The sequence below is a fragment of the Lagopus muta genome, chromosome 1 (assembly GCF_023343835.1).
Source record: "Lagopus muta isolate bLagMut1 chromosome 1, bLagMut1 primary, whole genome shotgun sequence".
NCBI classification, from domain to species: Eukaryota; Metazoa; Chordata; class Aves; order Galliformes; family Phasianidae; genus Lagopus; species Lagopus muta.
The window spans coordinates 152,273,513-152,292,186 of NC_064433.1; the positions used below are offsets into that span (position 1 = coordinate 152,273,513).

The window sequence follows — 18,674 nt, forward strand, 5'->3', positions numbered from 1 at the left end:
CTATGGGCAACCTCTTCCAGTGCCTCACCACTTCACTATAAAAAACATCATCCTCACATCCAATCTATATCTCCCCTCTTCCAGTTTAAAGCCATTTCCCCTTGTCCTGTCATACCAGATCCCGCTAAAGAGTCTGTCCCCTTCTTTCTTACAGCTCCCCTTTAGATACTGAAAGTCCGCTCTCATGTCTTCAGCACTTACTTCCAACTAAAAGTTAATGCTATACTAATTGGCAAGAGCTTGCAATAAAAATCAGTGCTGCAAACACCAACTGCAGAACTGGAAATGCAGAAATGCAAACTGAAGGACCTGAAGTGCACATATCTTGGGGTTCTTTCAATTTAACACATTTTGTGTCACAGAGCTGAATTAGCTCTGCAAAATGTATCCTACTGCAAAACGTAATTGGAAAAAGGCTGAACTTGGAAAGATCACTTTTCCAGCTGGAGTGCAATTAACCTCCTGCTACACTCCTGCAGCTGAGAAGTGAGCACGGTGCCTTCATTTCACAAATGCAAAAGAGGAGAAAAATGAAAATGCCACTACATTAGGAAATGGATCGAGAGTGATTAAATGGGAAAGATGCTGGATATGGCCAATTTCAACAAAGATGAACACACGAAAGTGCAGTTAAATGAGAAACTGAAAAGGCTGTCTGCTACTGTGGCTTCAGGAAATGTTAGCAGGAGATGCTGGAAAGATGAGAGATCAGACCAGCAACTGAAGTGAGCTTAAAAGAAACGTTTCTTTTTTGTTGTTTTCCCCTGTGGGTGTATATCAGTGATGTAGGTGAGTTGGTCATAAACACAGTGTTTACTCATCCACTCTCTGCATATGACTTTCAGCTTCCAGCATAATTGAGATTGGGAAGATGCACATGGGTCTGTTGGAAACAGCCTGACATCCATTTCAGCTGGACGTGCAGTTGTTTCCAACCTTCAGGGGCAGCTCTCGCTTACAGAAGACCCCGAACAGAGATCTTCTCCTTCCCTTATGCTTCGCTGAAAGAAGGGCCCCGTAACTGGAAGGAGCTAAGATCAGAGGCATCGCTGAGGCTGCCGCAGCGGTGAGATAACCGCGCTACATCACACGGGTTCGTAGCGGTCACGACGCTACTGCAAGGGGGATAAAACGCGGAGGGAAACGCCTCTCCCTAGATACTGGGGAGTGGTCCCGGGGAGACCGGCAGGGAAAAACCCTCCTCCTTCCCATAAGCGACCTGTGACAACGCCAAAAGCTGCGTCGCTTTGAAAATTGCTGTGACACCTCAGCGCTGCTGTGGCTGAAGCCGACGCACCTGGTGCAGCGGGAGGAGGACGGAAACAGGGAAGCGCGGGACGGGAGGGCAGCCCCCAGCGGGGCAGGCGGAGGGCGGCGAGAGGGGCGGGAGGCGCGGGTTGGGTCTGGCCGTGACGGACGGGTCAGATGCAGCCCTATGTTTTAGAAAAGGGGGGGAACTGCCCCGCCGCCTGGGTTTTAGCCGCCAGCTTTGGCTGCGCCGCTGACAGCCGCCGGGTCCCTCCAGCCGCGGCGCGGGGCGAGTGGCGGCAGCCGGACGGGGCGGGGATCGACCTGCGGAGCGCGTTTCCCTCGCTCGGCAGCCGCAGCCCCGTAGGCGACGGGCGGGGAGACCCGGCCCGACCCGACCCGGCCCGGCAAGGGGGAGCGGAGCGGGAGGAGCGGGAGCAGAGTGGGTCTTCCCGGTCACGCTTTCTCCCTTCGCCCCGGCGGGACTCGCTGCGGCCTCGCACTCGCTTCCCGGCCCCGCTCACTGCGCGGCTAGGGGCCATGCCCGCCGCCCGCCTCTGGCTGCTGCTCGCCCTCTTGCTGCTCTTGCTCGGCCGCCGCCCCGCCGCCGCCGAGGGCGACGGAGCCCTGCGCCCGCCGGCTCACGGGCGGCTGAGTCCGGCGGCGGCCGACGGAACCCCTCCGACGGCCGCGCCTCCAGCGCCGCGCGGCGCCGAGCCCAACGCCTCCCGGGCGGCCGCGCTGCCCCAGGGCGGCGGGGCAGCGGGCGGAGGGCGACCGCGTTCGGGTTCGCCGCCGATGTGCACCGGGCAGACGGAGATCAAGGAGACCTTCAAGTATATCAACACGGTGGTGTCATGCCTGGTTTTCGTTCTGGGCATCATCGGCAACTCCACGTTGTTGCGGATCATCTATAAGAACAAGTGCATGAGGAACGGCCCCAACATCCTCATCGCCAGCCTGGCGCTGGGTGACTTGCTGCACATCATCATCGACATCCCCATCAGCGTCTACAAGGTGAGACGGGGGTACATGCTGGGGGCAGAACCCACCGGCTGCGGTGTGGATGTGGTCCCTTCACAGCCAGACGGGCCCTGTCCCGGCTGGAAATAAGGCAGAGATTTGTGCCTGGAGGTGGGTGGGCAACAGAGTCACCTGGAAGCCAGTGCTGACCTAGGGATGAAGGATGGTTGGGCAGCAGGTGAATGCTCTGTTTTATAGAGTCGTAGAATCATGGAATGGCTTAAGTTGGATGAGACCTTAATGCCCGTCTGATTCCAAACCCCTGCCGTGGGCAGAGCTGCCCCTCACTAACTAGATTAGGCTGCCCAAGGCCCCGTCAAACCTGGCCTTGAATGCCTCCAGGGACAGGGCGTTCTCAGTTTCTGTGGGCAGCTGTGCCAGCACCTCACCATCCTCTGAGTAAAAAATTTCCCCCTAACATGTAACATAAATCTCCCCTCTTTCAAAAAGAAGACATTCCCCCTTGTCCTATCACTATCTGCCCTTGTTACAAGTTGGTCTCCTTCCTGATTATAAGCTCCTTTTAAGTACTGGAGGACACACCTCTCCTTGCCCCGAGGAACATAAGGAAGGCATAGATGTGGGTACTGCTCAGATCCATCTGTTCCAGTGGGACAGGGCTGGTAGTGTCCTTCACAGGGACCCACACAGTCAGCATATAGGGCCTTTGAAATGTTTGTTCCATGCATGCAGTGATGGTGGGTGTGGTGCTGTCCTGTCTGGAGCTGTGAGCTATTTCCCAGTGCTGCAGCCTGAGCTGCAGGACTTAGCCACACCTGCTGCTTTCTGCTCTTTAATGTGATGTGGCTTGGCACAGGAGCACAGTCTGTCCCATCTACCAGCTTGAACAGCATGTATATCCTTATGGATTCATTATGCGTGTGAATCCAGACTCCGGTGGGATGAGTGCTCTGGAAGGGGATGCTGGTAAAACAGAACACCTTCTGCCTGGACAGTGTGCATGTCCCTCAGCAGCCACTGGGTAGATGGACCAGATGACCTTTTAAAAAGCCCCATCCAGTTCAAGTCTCATCCTTTGATCAGCTGCTGCATAAAGTGAGCAGAGACTTCATCTCTTGCTTCTCCTCATATGTGTGGTTTAAAGTTCTGGGCTGCATTACTTTTATCTTTGGAAAAAACCTGTTGCAGGGACAGGTTTCGAGTTTAGTCTTTTGTGTCTGCAGTGATGAGTTGCAGAAGCTGTTGAAGTGGGAGAATGCTGGATCTTAGAATCAAAATCATAGAATGGCCTGGGTTGAAAAGGACCATAATGATCATCTAGTTTCAACCGCCCTGCTATGTGCAGGGTCACCAACCACTAGAATATAGAATAGAATATAGAACAGAAGGATATTTTATTCTTCTGAAGTACTGTATTACCGAACAGGGAACTTAGACCTCATCCTGGTTGCATTAAATTCCTGAGCTGGGTAATCTGGGCTACGTGAGAGTTCCTCAGTTTGTAGTATATTTCCTGTACGGTGTGTTTATCATAGTTCTTGTGAGAGCTGTGTAAGTCTGGAATTCACAAAACAAAACAAACTTGTGAAAAACTGTATTTCTGTAGAACGGATGAACCACTTTGTTTCCCTTCTGTTTTCAAAAGAGTATGGGGGTAACAGTTGCTGAGCACGAGACTTTGCAATTTCAGTGACAGTACTGCAAAATTAAATCAATGATAAAGTGCAATAATATGCTGCTGTCCTTATCTTGATTGAATGCCACCAAGTATATCAGCGTGGGTAGGTTGAAGTGGGAGGAATAAAGGGTCAGAGGCAAACTGGTAAACATTATACCAGCTGCAAGCCCAGGGTTTTGTTGTTCCGGGAGGATAAGGCTGGGAGCTGAGCAGTAGCCCGCAGGTGCTGAATCTGCTGCATGGCTGCTCGTCGTGGTGAGCAGCCCGTAAGAGAACTGTGTTATCCATTAGAACAGTGAGTTGAATACTGGCTGTTTTAAAACAAGACTTTTAAATAAATGGGAGTAAATAACAAGGCAGACCTTATGTATGAGCACGTGTTCAACTTAAGGTGATAACTCTTTTTCTTATCAATTCTGCATCCATTTAATTCCACCCACAAAGCGCCCACAGTACAGCGCAGTGCTCAGGCTGCCGTAATCACCCAGCAATGTGGGAAAACAAAGGCTAGCAAGGACGCAGTTTGTAAAACAAGTGTGCTTCACTGTTGTAATTCGCAAGTTGAAACAATTTCCAACTGAATGAAACAGATGTTCAGAATTGCTACCAGATCCTCACTTAGCCAGCAACATGAACAAGAACATGAAAGGATTTCTTCTGTTGAATGCCATCAGCTTCCTTAACTGCTCTTGGAGTAAAGAACATGGAAGTGTCCTTGAACACTTTCCAGACAGATCTGTAAGAGAGAACTCAGAATTCACACTAGAAGCATCATTTTATTAGTTATTGAATGTGATAACTGCAAAAGATGTCCCCTGTGAGTATTTAAGTGAGTGGTGTCCAAGGAGCACAAATGAATGTTTACATCACTCATTTGAAGGTATCTGAAGAAAACCACATTTTCTGTATGCTGTGAGATAAATACAGTCCAATGTGTAATACACTAATTAGTCCATTGCAGCTGATAAATGTGATGAATGCGTTCAGTAGAAGATGGGAAGCACTGGAATCATTCACACCATCAGCAGAACAGATACAAGATTAGAGAAAGAGGAGCACTGTGTTTTGGGAAGCAGAACCTGGAAGGCATTTCATCTTTCAGGGTCCTGGGAAACAAGCTGGCTTTGGCTGTATCCTCAAAACTGCAGAAGTGAAGTAAAGAAAAGACTGAGACTCTCATTCTGCAGCAAGGTGCTTTGCCAAATTTCTGCCAGTTGTAGTGGTTGTAAATATGCTCTATGCCTACATCGGCTCCACCACCATGTCTTTGTTCATTGTTAGATTTTCTCTTTAATTTATTAGACTTTCTCTTCGCTGAATCTATGGATAATGGAAAGCAGTGACAGTTTGTTATTCTGACGGTACAGATCTGGGAGACCGACACTTAGCTTCCCAAATTGACAAAGGTGATGTCTCGTGTCAGATGCCAGAACAACATCAGGACAAACTTAATGCCTTTCCACAGCAGTAGCTCTGCTTCTTATATGTATATCTGTAATGATATCAGAATGTGTAGCTTTATAAACTAACCAAACTGTGTAACACCCTCCTTTCTCTTCTTATGCCAACCTCTCTTGTTTTTAATATTCATTCTCTTATATTAAACTAAATTTATGGTCATGTTCCAATGGATATTTAACAGGGGAAAGATCATAGCCTTTACACACTCTTGTGTGACTTTCTGAACTCTGGTTATCAATCTGCTGTAGCATAAATACATGAGGAAGAATGTCTACCTGGAAATACTGTGATGGATTCCTTTATCACAGAGTGTAATTTAAGAGTAGAGGAAAGGAATTTCAGAGAAGGAGCAAAAATTGGTGTTTATCTAAGAAAATGATCTAAGGCCAAATTCTGCTTTGTGGGGTGTTTAATTGGTTTAGGATTTCTTCATTGTCAACGAATGGAGGTTGTAGGCACTTGGCAAATCATAGAATCCTTAGAGTTGGAAGGCACCTTCAAAGGTCATCTGATCCAACTCCCTTGCATTGAACAGGGACACCTACAGCTCCATCAGGTTGTTCAGAGCCCTGTCCAGCCTCACCTTGGGTATCTCCAGAGATGGAGCATCAACCACATCTTTGGGCAACCTGTTCCATCGTCTCACCATCCTTACTGCAAAATACTTCTTCCTCAAATTCAACCTAAAGCTACCCCCTTTAAGTTTGAAACCGTTTTGAATGGTCCAGCAAAATAACCTACCTGGACTCCACAGATGATGGGGATAAGTTTGTTATGTAGTCAGAAGGGAAGAGTCTACCCTGAGACCAGTATATGGAGTAGCAGTAGCGCCTGTATGGTGAAAGTGCATGCAAACAGTCTTCACTATGGGTCTCCAAACCAGAGTACATTAAACATCAGCATAGATTTCTAAATTTAGAGTAATTTTTTTACTGTGCATATATTAGTTATGCCTACATTTACTTAAATTGCGTGTGACAAATTTCAAAACAAGTTTTCATATTCTCACTTGCTCTTGTTTGGTTTTGTTTTTGTATTTTTTTAGTAGCTTTGTTCTGCGTTTGTGTTCCCCAGTCCAACAGTGGAAGAGCTTTCTTTATGGTTACTTTTGATGCAGTCCTTACACTGGGTTTGAGGGATTGCAGAAACCTCTCTGTCTAAAAAGTGAAAATCTGCCAGTTGTTTCACAGATGTAACAAAAAGTGTTGTTTGTGAATTAGTTGTACACCTGCGTGCCTGATTTCACATATAGCTCTGCAATGCATAAATATGAATGTCAAGTCCTACCCCACTTTGAACGACGTAGTGCAAATGCTCAGCCAGGAGGAAGTAAGTTCTGCTTAGCATTTCCACGTGCATTCATTACTTCGGATTAGGACAGAGATGTAAATGAGTGCACACCTTGCTGCTACTTCTTGTCTGACTGTGGAAAGCCAACAGTGGTGGGCTGGAGCTGTGGAGCCCTGGAGCCCTCAGGCTGCTGGCTGCAGCCGCTGGGCCAACAGGAGTGGTGCATTGCTCTCACATGCTGGGATATTCCATAGCAGATTACTAACATCCCTCTTTTCCTACGCAATCAAGAGGGAGCAGGGCAGGAACTGTAACTTGCAGGTGTGTCTCTGAGTCACAATATCTCTTGGGGCTACTTTCATTGCTGAGCAACTTTCACATCAGCTGAGGCCTGGCTTGAGAAAGTATTTGCTAGGAGTGCATCAGATGTAGAAACAGGGATTGTTATAGAAGAGTTCATTTCATTTTAATTTCTCATCATTCTGCAGTGTTCTATCTCATAGAATCATTTGAGTTGGAAGAAACCATTATAGATCACGTAGTCCAACTCTCCTGCAATGATTTTCAGCACTTCAGTCTTAGCAGCTGGAACTGCCCATGCAAAACAAATGACAATAAAACATTGGGAAACCCCACTCTGAATACAACCAGTGGTAGAGTTCTTTTGACATTTTACTTCTGAAAATGCAATATTATTTTTCCCTTTCCTGCCATTTGGCATTATCTCATGACTCAGAGTCATTTGTCACTTGTAAAATGGGACTCTTGTTGTTACAGATACCCTGCCATGAATCATAAAAAAACTGTTATACCCATATGAAATTGTATTAGACTGTTTCAATACAAAACTAAGACTAATCAGTTGTTCTTGTCTGCAAATGCTCTATAACTATTTCTTACTGAATACTTTAACAGAAGTTTTTTTCACTATACTTTAAGGCAGCGTTTTGAAGAGATGGAAATACAAAGGACAAACAAACAACAAGAAAGCATATGTAATTCAGCAATTAAAATCCTTCTTCCTTTTACTGTCTGTATTTTCAAGCTTTTGCTGCAAAGTATATCATTAGCTACTTGCAATACCATGGTAAGGAAATGGATGACTCATGCATTAAAATGCTCAAATTTCATAATACATCAGCTGCAAGAGATAAAGGACGTGCTTTTCCAATCCAAGGCAGACAGCTGTGCATCCATTCTGCCTCTGATTTAAAAGCTGGCTGAATGCAAGTAATATTTTGATGTGATGCTAAACCCAAACTAATTCCCCCTTTCTCTCAGAAGCGCACATTCACTCATGTGCATTACAATTATAATCCAGCCATATGGCTTCCAAACTGGAGCTGGCTTTGATCCAGGCAGCTCGGAGCACAGGTGTGACTGTCTGCACCTGAGAGATAAGCATTAGTTCTGGGAAGTTTCATGCGTGGCTGAACGGTTGTGATTTTAGGAAGAGAGAGAGAGGGAGTGTCTTGTACAGACACCAGCTAGCTGTAGCTAAAATTCTTCGGTAGGATCTCTCAACGGAAACTTGATCAATGCTCTGAATTTCTGTTTGGTGAAGAGCAAAATATTTCCATTTTAACATGCTTTTTTATGAATTGGTTCTGACTTAATATATACAAATGTACAATATACAGTAGATATTATAAAGAAGTGTACAATGACTTTCTTTTAAGTCTTTGATTTCTCTAGCAACTTGGTGTGTGGTAGAGTGGAGATTCTCTGGCTAATTGATATGTATAAATTAGTCCAGATGTCATTTGATTCTTTAGAGTGTACATTTAGAAAACCTGTAATTATTCACATTGCAATTTTAATAAGAGTTTGTTACTCTCATCCCCCTTTGGCAATTAAAAAGAAGTCTCATGGAGAGGCTTTGCTGAAAATGCCTCAATTACAGTCTGAGTTATTTTCCCACATCACAGAAGCAAAATGTACTGTACAGTCCTTACAGCTTTCTCCCTACTTCCTCTGCTTTATTGCTTTCCATGAAACTCAAGAAACATAAATCCTTAGAATTTATTTTTCTGCTTTGTTTCTGCAGAAGCGTTACACTCCTCATCCGACTTAAGGATATCATGGAAAAAGTAGATCAAAGCAGGGTTGTATTACAGTTTTCTTTCTGCTGTTCTTTCAAAGATCCCCTTTCAGCCTATGACTAAAGCAGGGTTTTGACGGTGTTCTGGTCACTTCATAGGGATTTCCAAAAGCACATGGTCATGAAATGTACTTAACTTCCTTCATGTGGAAATAAAATTATATTTAAATTATACCAGTGCTCTTGAAAAGCTTTCTAGCCCATGTAACTGGTTATCCTTTAATGCATATGTAGGTGTGCTTGAAGACTTCCCTAAACAAAACTAGCATCAATGGGCAACGCTGTGGTTATTTTCAGTAATTTTGATCCTCAGCAGAATCCATGCTACTTAGTGATCTGTTTATTTTCTTACATTCCCCTGAAAAAAGATGTCTGAGGGGATCTGAGCTGAGGGAAGGATTTTGTAATCTCGTGCTTCTTCTCTCTGTTTTTACATGTTGAAGTCCTCTCTCAGCAATAGATCCAAAAGGCCTGATTTGAAGAAATTTATGAAAAACAGATCTGTAGAGATGAGCTTAGATAATGTAACTAATTACAGAAACTCAGAAGGTTTACTTTTGTGTAAAGCAATTGCGACTATTTCTTGGCGTAACCCCTGTTCTGGAGAGCCATGTTTTTATGAGGAATTGGAAGATTTGGCCGCGGCTGTGATGTGTTTGAACCATTAAAGCAGCTTGCAGTGGAGTACAGAGATTAAATATTTCTAAACTGAAGCTACAGGCAAACAATTCATAGCTTCATCTGTGAGGAAAGTGCTTTCTGTGTCCAGTAAGACTTGTTCTCTAAATCAGCTAGAGCGCAGCAGTGGGGATTTGTCAGAAGATGTCTATGCAAGTATAAGAAACAGGAATTGTGATAGAAGTAGATACAAGGTGTAGTATTGCAAATTATTGGTCAATCGCAAAACTGATCAATAAAGATCTCCAGTACAGCATTCATCTCATCTGTGAAATCTTTACATCAAACAAACTAGTTGTATTCCTTGAATGGAAGGAAGGAGGACCCTCAAGAAGGCCCCTCATGGTCAGCAAAAAACTGTGGGACACATTGCCCTCCAGTCTAACCCATCTTCTCAGCTGAGGAAGCCTCGACACTCAGTTTTCAAATAACCCCCACCCGAGGTGTGCAGCCGTTTGTTGTGTTTCTGTTCTGATCAGCCTTGAGTTGTTTTCTCTGTTTCTAATAAATGGAGAATTACTTTCAGGAAAAGCCTGTCAGATAAAACCAATACGAGGAAGTGGGAAATCCTCGCTTTTTCACCATGAACACTGAAGTGGTGAAGTTGGAAGCAAAATGAATTGAATTTGCAGGGCTTGAAAAGTCAGGATTATGCCTGTGGCTGTGTTGCTACTGTTCAGTTTTTAGGACATGCACTTTAGGGTCTTATTTTTGAAATGGTTCTAATGAAGTTTTACAAGCTGGAAAAAAAATAGAGAAAGATAATATGTTACATCTAAGGGAATTATTTTTAAAAAATTGTTCATTTCTAATGGCTGTTTTCCTTTTACAGCTACTTGCAAAGGACTGGCCCTTTGGTGTCGAAATGTGTAAATTAGTGCCCTTCATTCAAAAAGCATCAGTGGGCATCACAGTGTTGAGTTTGTGTGCCCTCAGTATAGACAGGTGAGACCCATTTTTCCATCAAACTCTGTTCTCTCTTAAATAAGGGCACTGCCCCAAATTCTCTTTTCCATTCAACTAAGATGCTGAGTTTAAAAGCCAGTTAAACCAGACAGCTTCTTTTTTTTCTTTGTGCTTTTAATCTGCAAACATATGCTATTACTCCAGGTACCGAGCAGTTGCTTCTTGGAGTCGAATTAAAGGAATCGGAGTGCCAAAGTGGACTGCTGTTGAAATTGTACTCATCTGGGTTATATCGGTGGTATTGGCTGTTCCTGAAGCTATTGCATTTGACATGATAACAATGGAGTACAGGGGAAAGGATCTCAGAATCTGCCTGCTTCACCCCATACAGAAAACATCCTTTATGATGGTAAGACATCAAAGGTGGTATCACAGCTCTCTGGAACAGCTGCTTCAGCCTTCGCAGTGTTCTGTGGATCACAATGTTCACGAGTGTATGAGAAATGCATCTGAACATGTGCAGATGAAATACTGGCAAATTTCTGAACTATGTTGGCTAAATAAGCACCTTCAGAAGACTGTCTTTTTGTGAGTTGAGGGCATATTGCTTTCTTGTCCTGTTTTCTCAGCTGTAACATAACACCTTATATAGATATTTTTTCAGGACAGACTGACCAATTTTTTATAATATACTTTTCAAAATTGTAAACATTTAACTCTTAATGCTTTTTTTTTTTCCTCTTCCCTTTTCTAGTTTTACAAGCAAGCTAAAGACTGGTGGCTGTTCAGCTTTTATTTCTGTTTGCCACTGGCTATCACAGCACTTTTCTATACTCTCATGACCTGTGAGATGTTACGAAAGAAAAGCGGGATGCAGATTGCTTTAAATGATCACTTAAAACAGGTAAAAATTTATCCCTGACAACTTCGTTGACTTTATGCCACATCATTGCCTTACGCTTTTATGACAACTTCAAGATTACTACTAAGGAGTACTTCATGGCAGTGGTGCTAATAAACTCATGTATGTATCAAAGCTGTTAGAAACCTAAGAAGTTCAGTGATGATTGCAAGACACTTGTTCTTATCTGCTGATAAGATTCTAGATTTTATAGGCTCATTTCTTTGTAATAATGAGAGCTGGCTATTTTGTGATTGAAACTAAGATCATCCCATGATATAGAAGCTGGTGCTGTAGAATTGTTAATTATTTTTGAGTTAATTTCATGCCAAACTGTAGTAAGGTTATCAGTGTATCAGAACAAAACACATTGCAGAATACATTCCAAGTTAGTACTGTATCAGAGGGAAACATCATGTGTCATGAATGGAATTCTGAAAACAGAGAATTAATTTACATTTGTACTGTAAAATATATTTGTGATCCATGCTTTTCTAATAGACTTATATTTTGCATGCTAATATGCAATAGTGATGTAAATAAGCATGATCTTCTTACTTTGATAATGCTATAATTTCAATCTCTTAGAGCCATGAATGGAAGGACTGAGATCAAAGTGCAAGAAAATGCAGTTGAAAACTAGCTGGCCTTTGAAAGTGATTGAGCTGATGACTATCTTCCTCATTTTGATTTAAAAGACTGTTTATGTCTGTGATTTTTCATGTCATTACTCATACTTCAGTAAATTAGAGATACAGAGAGTTGGTGCAAGACATCTAAAACAACAAAGAACATTAAGTACATATTCCAAGAAAGTAAAGTACTCTGATGTTCTCGTAACTCCTATTTTTATAGGGATTTTATTTTATTTTATTAAACATTTGGATATTGGAAGGAAACAACCATTAAGAGAGGCACAGAAACTACAACAATGTTCTTTCCAATTTTCATTTTCAGAGACGCGAGGTGGCCAAGACTGTGTTCTGCCTGGTACTTGTTTTTGCCTTGTGTTGGCTTCCACTTCATTTAAGCAGAATATTGAAACTCACTATTTATGATCAAAAGGACCCCAATAGATGTGAACTTTTAAGGTGAGACTACACAAATAAAATACATATGGGCTGCTGAATTCTCCTTAAGGATATTTGGATTTCCCAGTGAATTAACTTCTTCTGTATATCTGAAGTTTTCTTCCTTATCTAGAACATTCGTGTTTCACTCCATTAACAGTTGGGAAATTATGAGGAAGACCACAAACAGAGGGCTTCTATCCTGTTTGCCCTGTCTTTTCCTGATCCCTTTTGGGACACTCATTCTGTCTTGTGACATTACGTGGATGTGGGGGACATTCTGTCCCCATTTTCCATTTCGTCTGAATAGATAAGATTAAACCTGTGAAGAAAATGTTGGGAATATTTCCTCCCAGAAGTTAAGGAGAAGTTAAAAAAAAGAAGTTAAGAAGTTAAATTACTTTCATGAGAATGGTCTACTGATTCAAACTTTGTCATTAAGCACAATCATTACCTGCATGAGTTAGTCCTATTGACAGAGGTCCCTTTACAATCACATTTCATATTTCTTCTTTGTTGACCATAGCGGAATCCAATCTTTATAACTGTAAACATTTTACGAGAAAATGAGAAGTCTACTTTAATTTTCACACAGCTTTTTTCTTGTGATGGACTACATTGGCATTAACATGGCCTCACTGAATTCCTGCATCAATCCAATTGCTCTGTATTTGGTGAGCAAGAGATTCCAAAACTGCTTTAAGGTAAGAGACTGTTGGGAGTTGCACCTCTGGTTAAGAGATGGTGTCAGCTGTAAAATTCATTGTATAGCACACACACAAAGTGTTACAAACCTTCATTGAAGTTTACTTTAAATTTCAGTTGCATTATGGTAAGTATTCTCACCTTCTCCCTCTGAAGCTATGTAGAAAGGTACTGAGGATTCCTAGAGTTAAAAAAAGAAAACAAAATAGCATAACGTGTAATAAACCCTCCTAGCACCATCATTTCCTGACTGGTCCTGGCACATGGCCACTTTGAGAGCCCTGACAAAACAGTGTCAGGCTGCTCTCTGGAGATTCGTGTAGTCATATCCTCTGCAACCCAACAGAGGGGACACACTGACCCCGTGTTCCCCAGAAACTTACTGAGCACTTGGTTCAGTATGTGCATAGATAACAAAGAGTGTATGAGTATTCCCTTGTCACTTTCAAACACCAAGGGAAAGGTCTGATCTGCTCGTAGTTTTGTCTTGGTTCGTGTCAATAGCCTAGGCACTCATTCTCCACACTGGACTTCAGGTTCTGGTTTGCAGCCCTTCTCCCGTCAGTCCTACAGCTTTACAGCCAGCCAGATCTACCACATCCGCTCATAAAATGTCTAGATCTGACATCCAGCAGCACCAAACAGCACTGGTGTTTTTTGAGCTTTTTTGAGGCCACTCCCTGTCTTCAGACAATGATCAAGATTCTTACACTGCTGTGCAGAAATTCTTATGTTTTTCTTCTTTGCAAGGCATTTAACAGTTGATCACTGCTAGGCCTATTGCCTAGTTGTGGAAAATCTTCAATGGCTGTAATTTTCAGTCAGATACCAGTCAGCTCTACATCTAGTAGTCTAGAAGTGCTGTGATGTCTCCCTCATACTTACAACATGTTGCAAAAGCTTTAAGTGTTGGCCTCATTTTCCCTGTCTACATTGCTGGCACTCTGAAGGAATAACCAGGGTTAAAGACACATAACAATCAAAGTCCTGATTGTGCAGAGAGAAAAAGCCTGAGACAGAAACCATGCAATACCCCCTCCTGTCAGGACCATAGGAGGACATTCAAAAGCCAGTCAGTTTGTAACACCAGCAAGAGGGCTGAAGTACATCTGCTACGATTTTTGTAGTTTTTCAACATTCTCCTATTTAATCTTTTTTTCCCTCTAAAAATGAACTAAACAGTGCTTCGTTTAGGAAGTACAAATTACTCCATAATTTTTTTACAGGAAAGATTGTGAGAGAAAAGAAGTGATTTTATTTTCAGATGCATGTAGAATTGCAGACCAGACTCAGCTAGTATGTATGTGGCTGGAATACTGCCCTCCCTGCCATCCAGCACTCAGCTTGCTGTGGCTAGTTGTGATCTAAGCAGTGAAGAACATAGCCTTGTTTTTTTTGGCTTACATTGCCTTGACAAAATGGAAGCTTACACATTGTCTCTTTTGTAAAGTACCACTGAAGAAGGGCAGTGTTTCCATGCGTCCTGCAACATGCACAAAACAAAATGATGCTGGATGTTCATTGTTCATTCCTTTCATTTTTACAGTCATGTTTGTGTTGCTGGTGCCAATCCAAAGATCTGTTGTCCCTGGAGGAAAGACAGTCGTGTTTAAAGTTCAAAGCTAATGATCACGGATATGATAACTTCCGTTCCAGTAACAAGTACAGCTCCTCATAAAACAGGCATAAAAGGTATATTCTCATATATTATCACTGGTGCCTCTTGAAGAAAAAGTGGCAATTACTTTTAATGAGGTGGTAGCATTCAGAAGACTTTAGTTTTGTTTTCGCACAAAGAGGACTTGATAAAAAGAATTGCCCCAAATCTGTGTAGCTCTCAAAATCATGGACATTTATAATGTTGTCACTTACAAAACATGAAGAAAAGCATAAAAAATCGTTGTTAGCACTTGAATCCTTCTGAATCAGCACTTCCGAACGATCCCTGCTTCCTGTATATTAAATCACCATTTGTATTCACTGTAACAGTTGTAGGAACTGGAGTCACAGTAATTACTAAGCAGTATAATATAACTTTAATTGGGTCAATGCCAGTATTATGTATAACTCAATATATTGTATTATCTTTTATAAAGCAGATTAACCACCATCAGTGTTGTTTTGTTCTTGGTTTTTTATTTTTATTTTTAAATAAAACCTGAAATATGTTGTAATACAAGTTTAAATGTAAAAAAGTAGAAGTTTTTATCTGGGTTTTATAGATGCAGTTAATTAATTGTTAAAGGATGCGGTCAAATTGAAAGAGCATTTTGCTCAGGTGATTGTTTTACCCACTGTTGTAGAAGGAACCTCCAAGGCCTGGATAAATACTGTTCTGTAGCCTCTTTGCTTATTCAGTGCATTTAGCAGTACTGGAGTATGATCCATTTAACTGTTGCCATGTTATTTGTGTTGAATGGCAAGAGAAGAGAGAAAAACACACAGAAAGCAATAGCGTAGAGTAGTAGATCCATACAAACAATGGCTAGTATTAGAAACAACCAACTTTTAACTGAAAACAAATTGTTTGTATCCCTTTGTAATGAGTGGGCATTCAAGAGTCCTAACAGCTTTCTCAAGATACTTTTGAGGCAGTCAAAGCTGCAATTGGCATACTGTCCTTCAGAGACAGCAGGTGGAAAAAATGTTAGAAAAAAAACAGCGGGAGAATTTGAACATTTGTTTTCATATGGATTTAAGTCTTCACAAAGAAAAATAATTCACAAACTGTGCTTTGAAAGAGCAGTATTATGTAGCACACTCAATGTTGTTTTAAAATGTTCTATTTCGGTAGTGCCACATTTATGGGCTTAAGAAGATGTGTGATTAGTTTCTGCTTCTGTAAATAGTTTAGTGAAGCTTAATTAATTATAAAGCATTAAAATATGGGCAGGACCCTGTAAAAAGCAGAAAGATAAAGATGCCTGTAGTAAACATGGTGTGTGTTGCCAGGAGCAATACACATTTTATACATACATAACAGGTCATTCTTTGGCTTTTCGTGTCCTATGAATTTTTTATTAAAGATGTCCCCAAAGACTTATTAACATATTTTGTGCACTAAGGCATGAATCTTTCAAGAAAAAAATATCATATAACTTGTTTTTATAAGACATTTTTTCAGTAGACATGGTATTTTATTATAATAAAATTATTTATGAAAACTCAGGATTTTTTTTTAATTTCCAAATTTTACATATAAGGACTTCTCCCTTTTTTGTTCAGCCTTAACTCACTTTAGATTTTTTTTTTTATCAAGTGCCTTAAATATGATCAAGATGAAAACAGTTTTCATAAAATGTTCAGCTGATATTTCTTTGGATGAGGTTCATCTCACTGGAGTTGAGGTAGTTGATACTTTAAAGACAACTGAAAATAGAGGTGAATTCCATCCCTGGTGTTGCCCCATCAAGAATTAATAAGTTTATGTCTGTATAAACAAACTAAGGAACTAAGCACATGCATTTGAGCATGTTTCTGTGTGTGTGCGTGTGTGTGTGTATATATACATTTTTTTTCTACCATTAGGTTGCTGTTACCAGCTTTCTCTGCAGCACAAACACCCAACTGCTATAATACTGAAATTCTGAAGAACAGAACTTTTAATACATTCATATTTATGAAACATTTTTGGCTTCACTTTCATGAAAACTGCCGTGGGAAGCAGCTTTTTTTCTGTGAAGCGTGTTTCTTCTGCTAAGAATGGATAATCAGTTAAATCCTAAATTCGATACTGGTCAGTACTATTTTCATCAAGTTTTATATCATTACAATATTGTACATGTATATCATCGTTGTTTTTATTTAAAATGTAGCTGTTGCATTGTGTAACATTTTTCATTTTTCCTAGATTAACTCTTTAAGACAAGTCTTGCTATGTGAGTGCAAATAAAGATCACATATATTGCCCACTTTTCAAAGTAGTATGTACATATTTGTACACTTTTTGTCTTCTTTTTTTTTTTTTCAGTATTTTTCAAAGCAGTATTTTTGCTAAAGGTCTCATTTTCTGTAAAAAAAAAAATCAAGAATTCTGCTCTCATGTACTTAAAAGAATATACAGAAGAGATCAAATGCATCTGTGTTCTACATAAACTATTACTCTTATAGTGAATACTGACATTCTGTAAAGTTCTAAGTAGAGATCTGTTCATAGAACCTCTGAAATCAGCGAATGTTAAACATTCAGTTCAGTTGGAACTGCATTAAGGCAGAACTTTAAAAAAAAAAACACATGCCTGAAATTTGCTGCCTTGAATTAAAAGAAAAAAAAAAAAGAAAAAAAAAAGAAAAAGAAAGATGCTAAATACTCTCTTTTCTGGACAAGAGAATTGAAAAGCTAAAAAGAGAAAGAGGGTAAAATCAGTTGTTGGGATAAAGCATCCCATGTAAGACTCATTTCAGCCTCAAACGGGGGGTTGCAGGTAACAGAACAACTGCAGAGAGAAGTTCAGTGTAGCGTGACTGAGGAAGAGTCATTGGTCACAGTGGACTGAACAGCTGACACATGATGAAAACAGATGAACTTGGAAGAAGCTACAGCACAGCTCTGTGCTTTGGCCTTCAGATGGCAGTTAGATGTTTGCCGCCGCTCTGGATTCTGCCTGCATACAGCTGAGTTAGGAGAGGAAATTCCAGACTGGGTGGACTGAACTGACGCGCTGGTACTACACCTCAGAGAAACTAATGGAAAAGGCAGTGGTTATGGAGCATCTACTGTGAGCTGTGGTATTTCAGTGTCCCAAATGCCTCTTAATCGATTAAGATGCAGTAGGCTTAGCAAGAAAATGTTGTTTGTATTGAAATAATGTTAAAAGGACTTTTTAAAAATTGTTTTGTATAGCAATGTAAAATAATTCTGTATTTCATTTTCTGTGGTCTCTGGAAATAGGAATTCTTGTGGTATAGGCACTGTAAACTAATGAAATTATCAATAAAATATTCAAAATTTCAGTTCATTAAAAGATGTTTCTGATGTTATTTCTTCTCTGGGGTCTCAATTATTTACCAGTAGCAGATAAAAAGTGAGTATTTCAGAACTGAAAATAAAAGCCTTTGGTCAAGATAACTTCATGCTGCTAGTTGAAAATTGGAAAGAGTTCAGACTTCCATACGCGTTGCAAAATTGTTTGTTAAAACAATCAGTCATGCCTATCTTTGCTGTGCTTGTTTTTGCTCAAAATGCCAGTTGCAATCTCTCTACATACCCATATATAGTCAGAAATCCTGCTGTATTAGGGGCATAACAAAAAAAAAGGCATGAAACTTTAGATCTGTGTGCATTCTATACTGGAATAAGCCTTGTGAAAACCATCATGTTTGTATGATGACTGTAATTTCATGCATATTTCAATTTACCTTCAGTAAAGCTGTAGAAAATTATATCAATCTAAATATTCTGTTGTTCAAATATATAAGTTTTTATGCTTGCAGTATCTCTATATTGCAAAATACATTTCCTGCTATTGGCATTTGGTCGCAGGCACTTAAGTTTCCTCCTGTTCAGTTGGTGACCTGCTGCACTTGTTATAGATTTGCCTTTCCTTGTGGTCCCAGGACTTTTATCACATAGTTTCAAGTTCCTTGTGCCTGGAACAGAAGCACCTGTAGAGAAGAAATCTCTTGTAAGTAAATGTTTTATTTAATACCTCT

At 41.0% G+C, this 18,674-nt stretch overlaps 1 protein-coding gene across 2 annotated transcripts; it reads left to right on the forward strand.

The window, feature by feature from the left end:
• Nucleotides 1-1,141: 1,141 nt before the first annotated feature.
• On the forward strand, nt 1,142-17,320 carry EDNRB (endothelin receptor type B). Of its 2 annotated transcripts, XM_048946222.1 has the most exons (8): nt 1,142-2,265; nt 10,273-10,385; nt 10,551-10,755; nt 11,101-11,250; nt 12,205-12,338; nt 12,913-13,021; nt 14,569-14,714; nt 16,551-17,320. In XM_048946222.1, the coding sequence occupies exons 1-7, from the start codon at nt 1,426-1,428 to the stop codon at nt 14,698-14,700; spliced, it is 1,683 nt and encodes a 560-aa protein (XP_048802179.1). In that variant the 5' UTR covers nt 1,142-1,425; the 3' UTR covers nt 14,701-14,714; nt 16,551-17,320. The 2 variants fall into 2 exon arrangements, with proteins under 2 accessions (XP_048802179.1, XP_048802170.1); XM_048946213.1 differs by having other exon boundaries at nt 1,145-2,265; nt 14,569-17,320.
• Nucleotides 17,321-18,674: the final 1,354 nt, after the last annotated feature.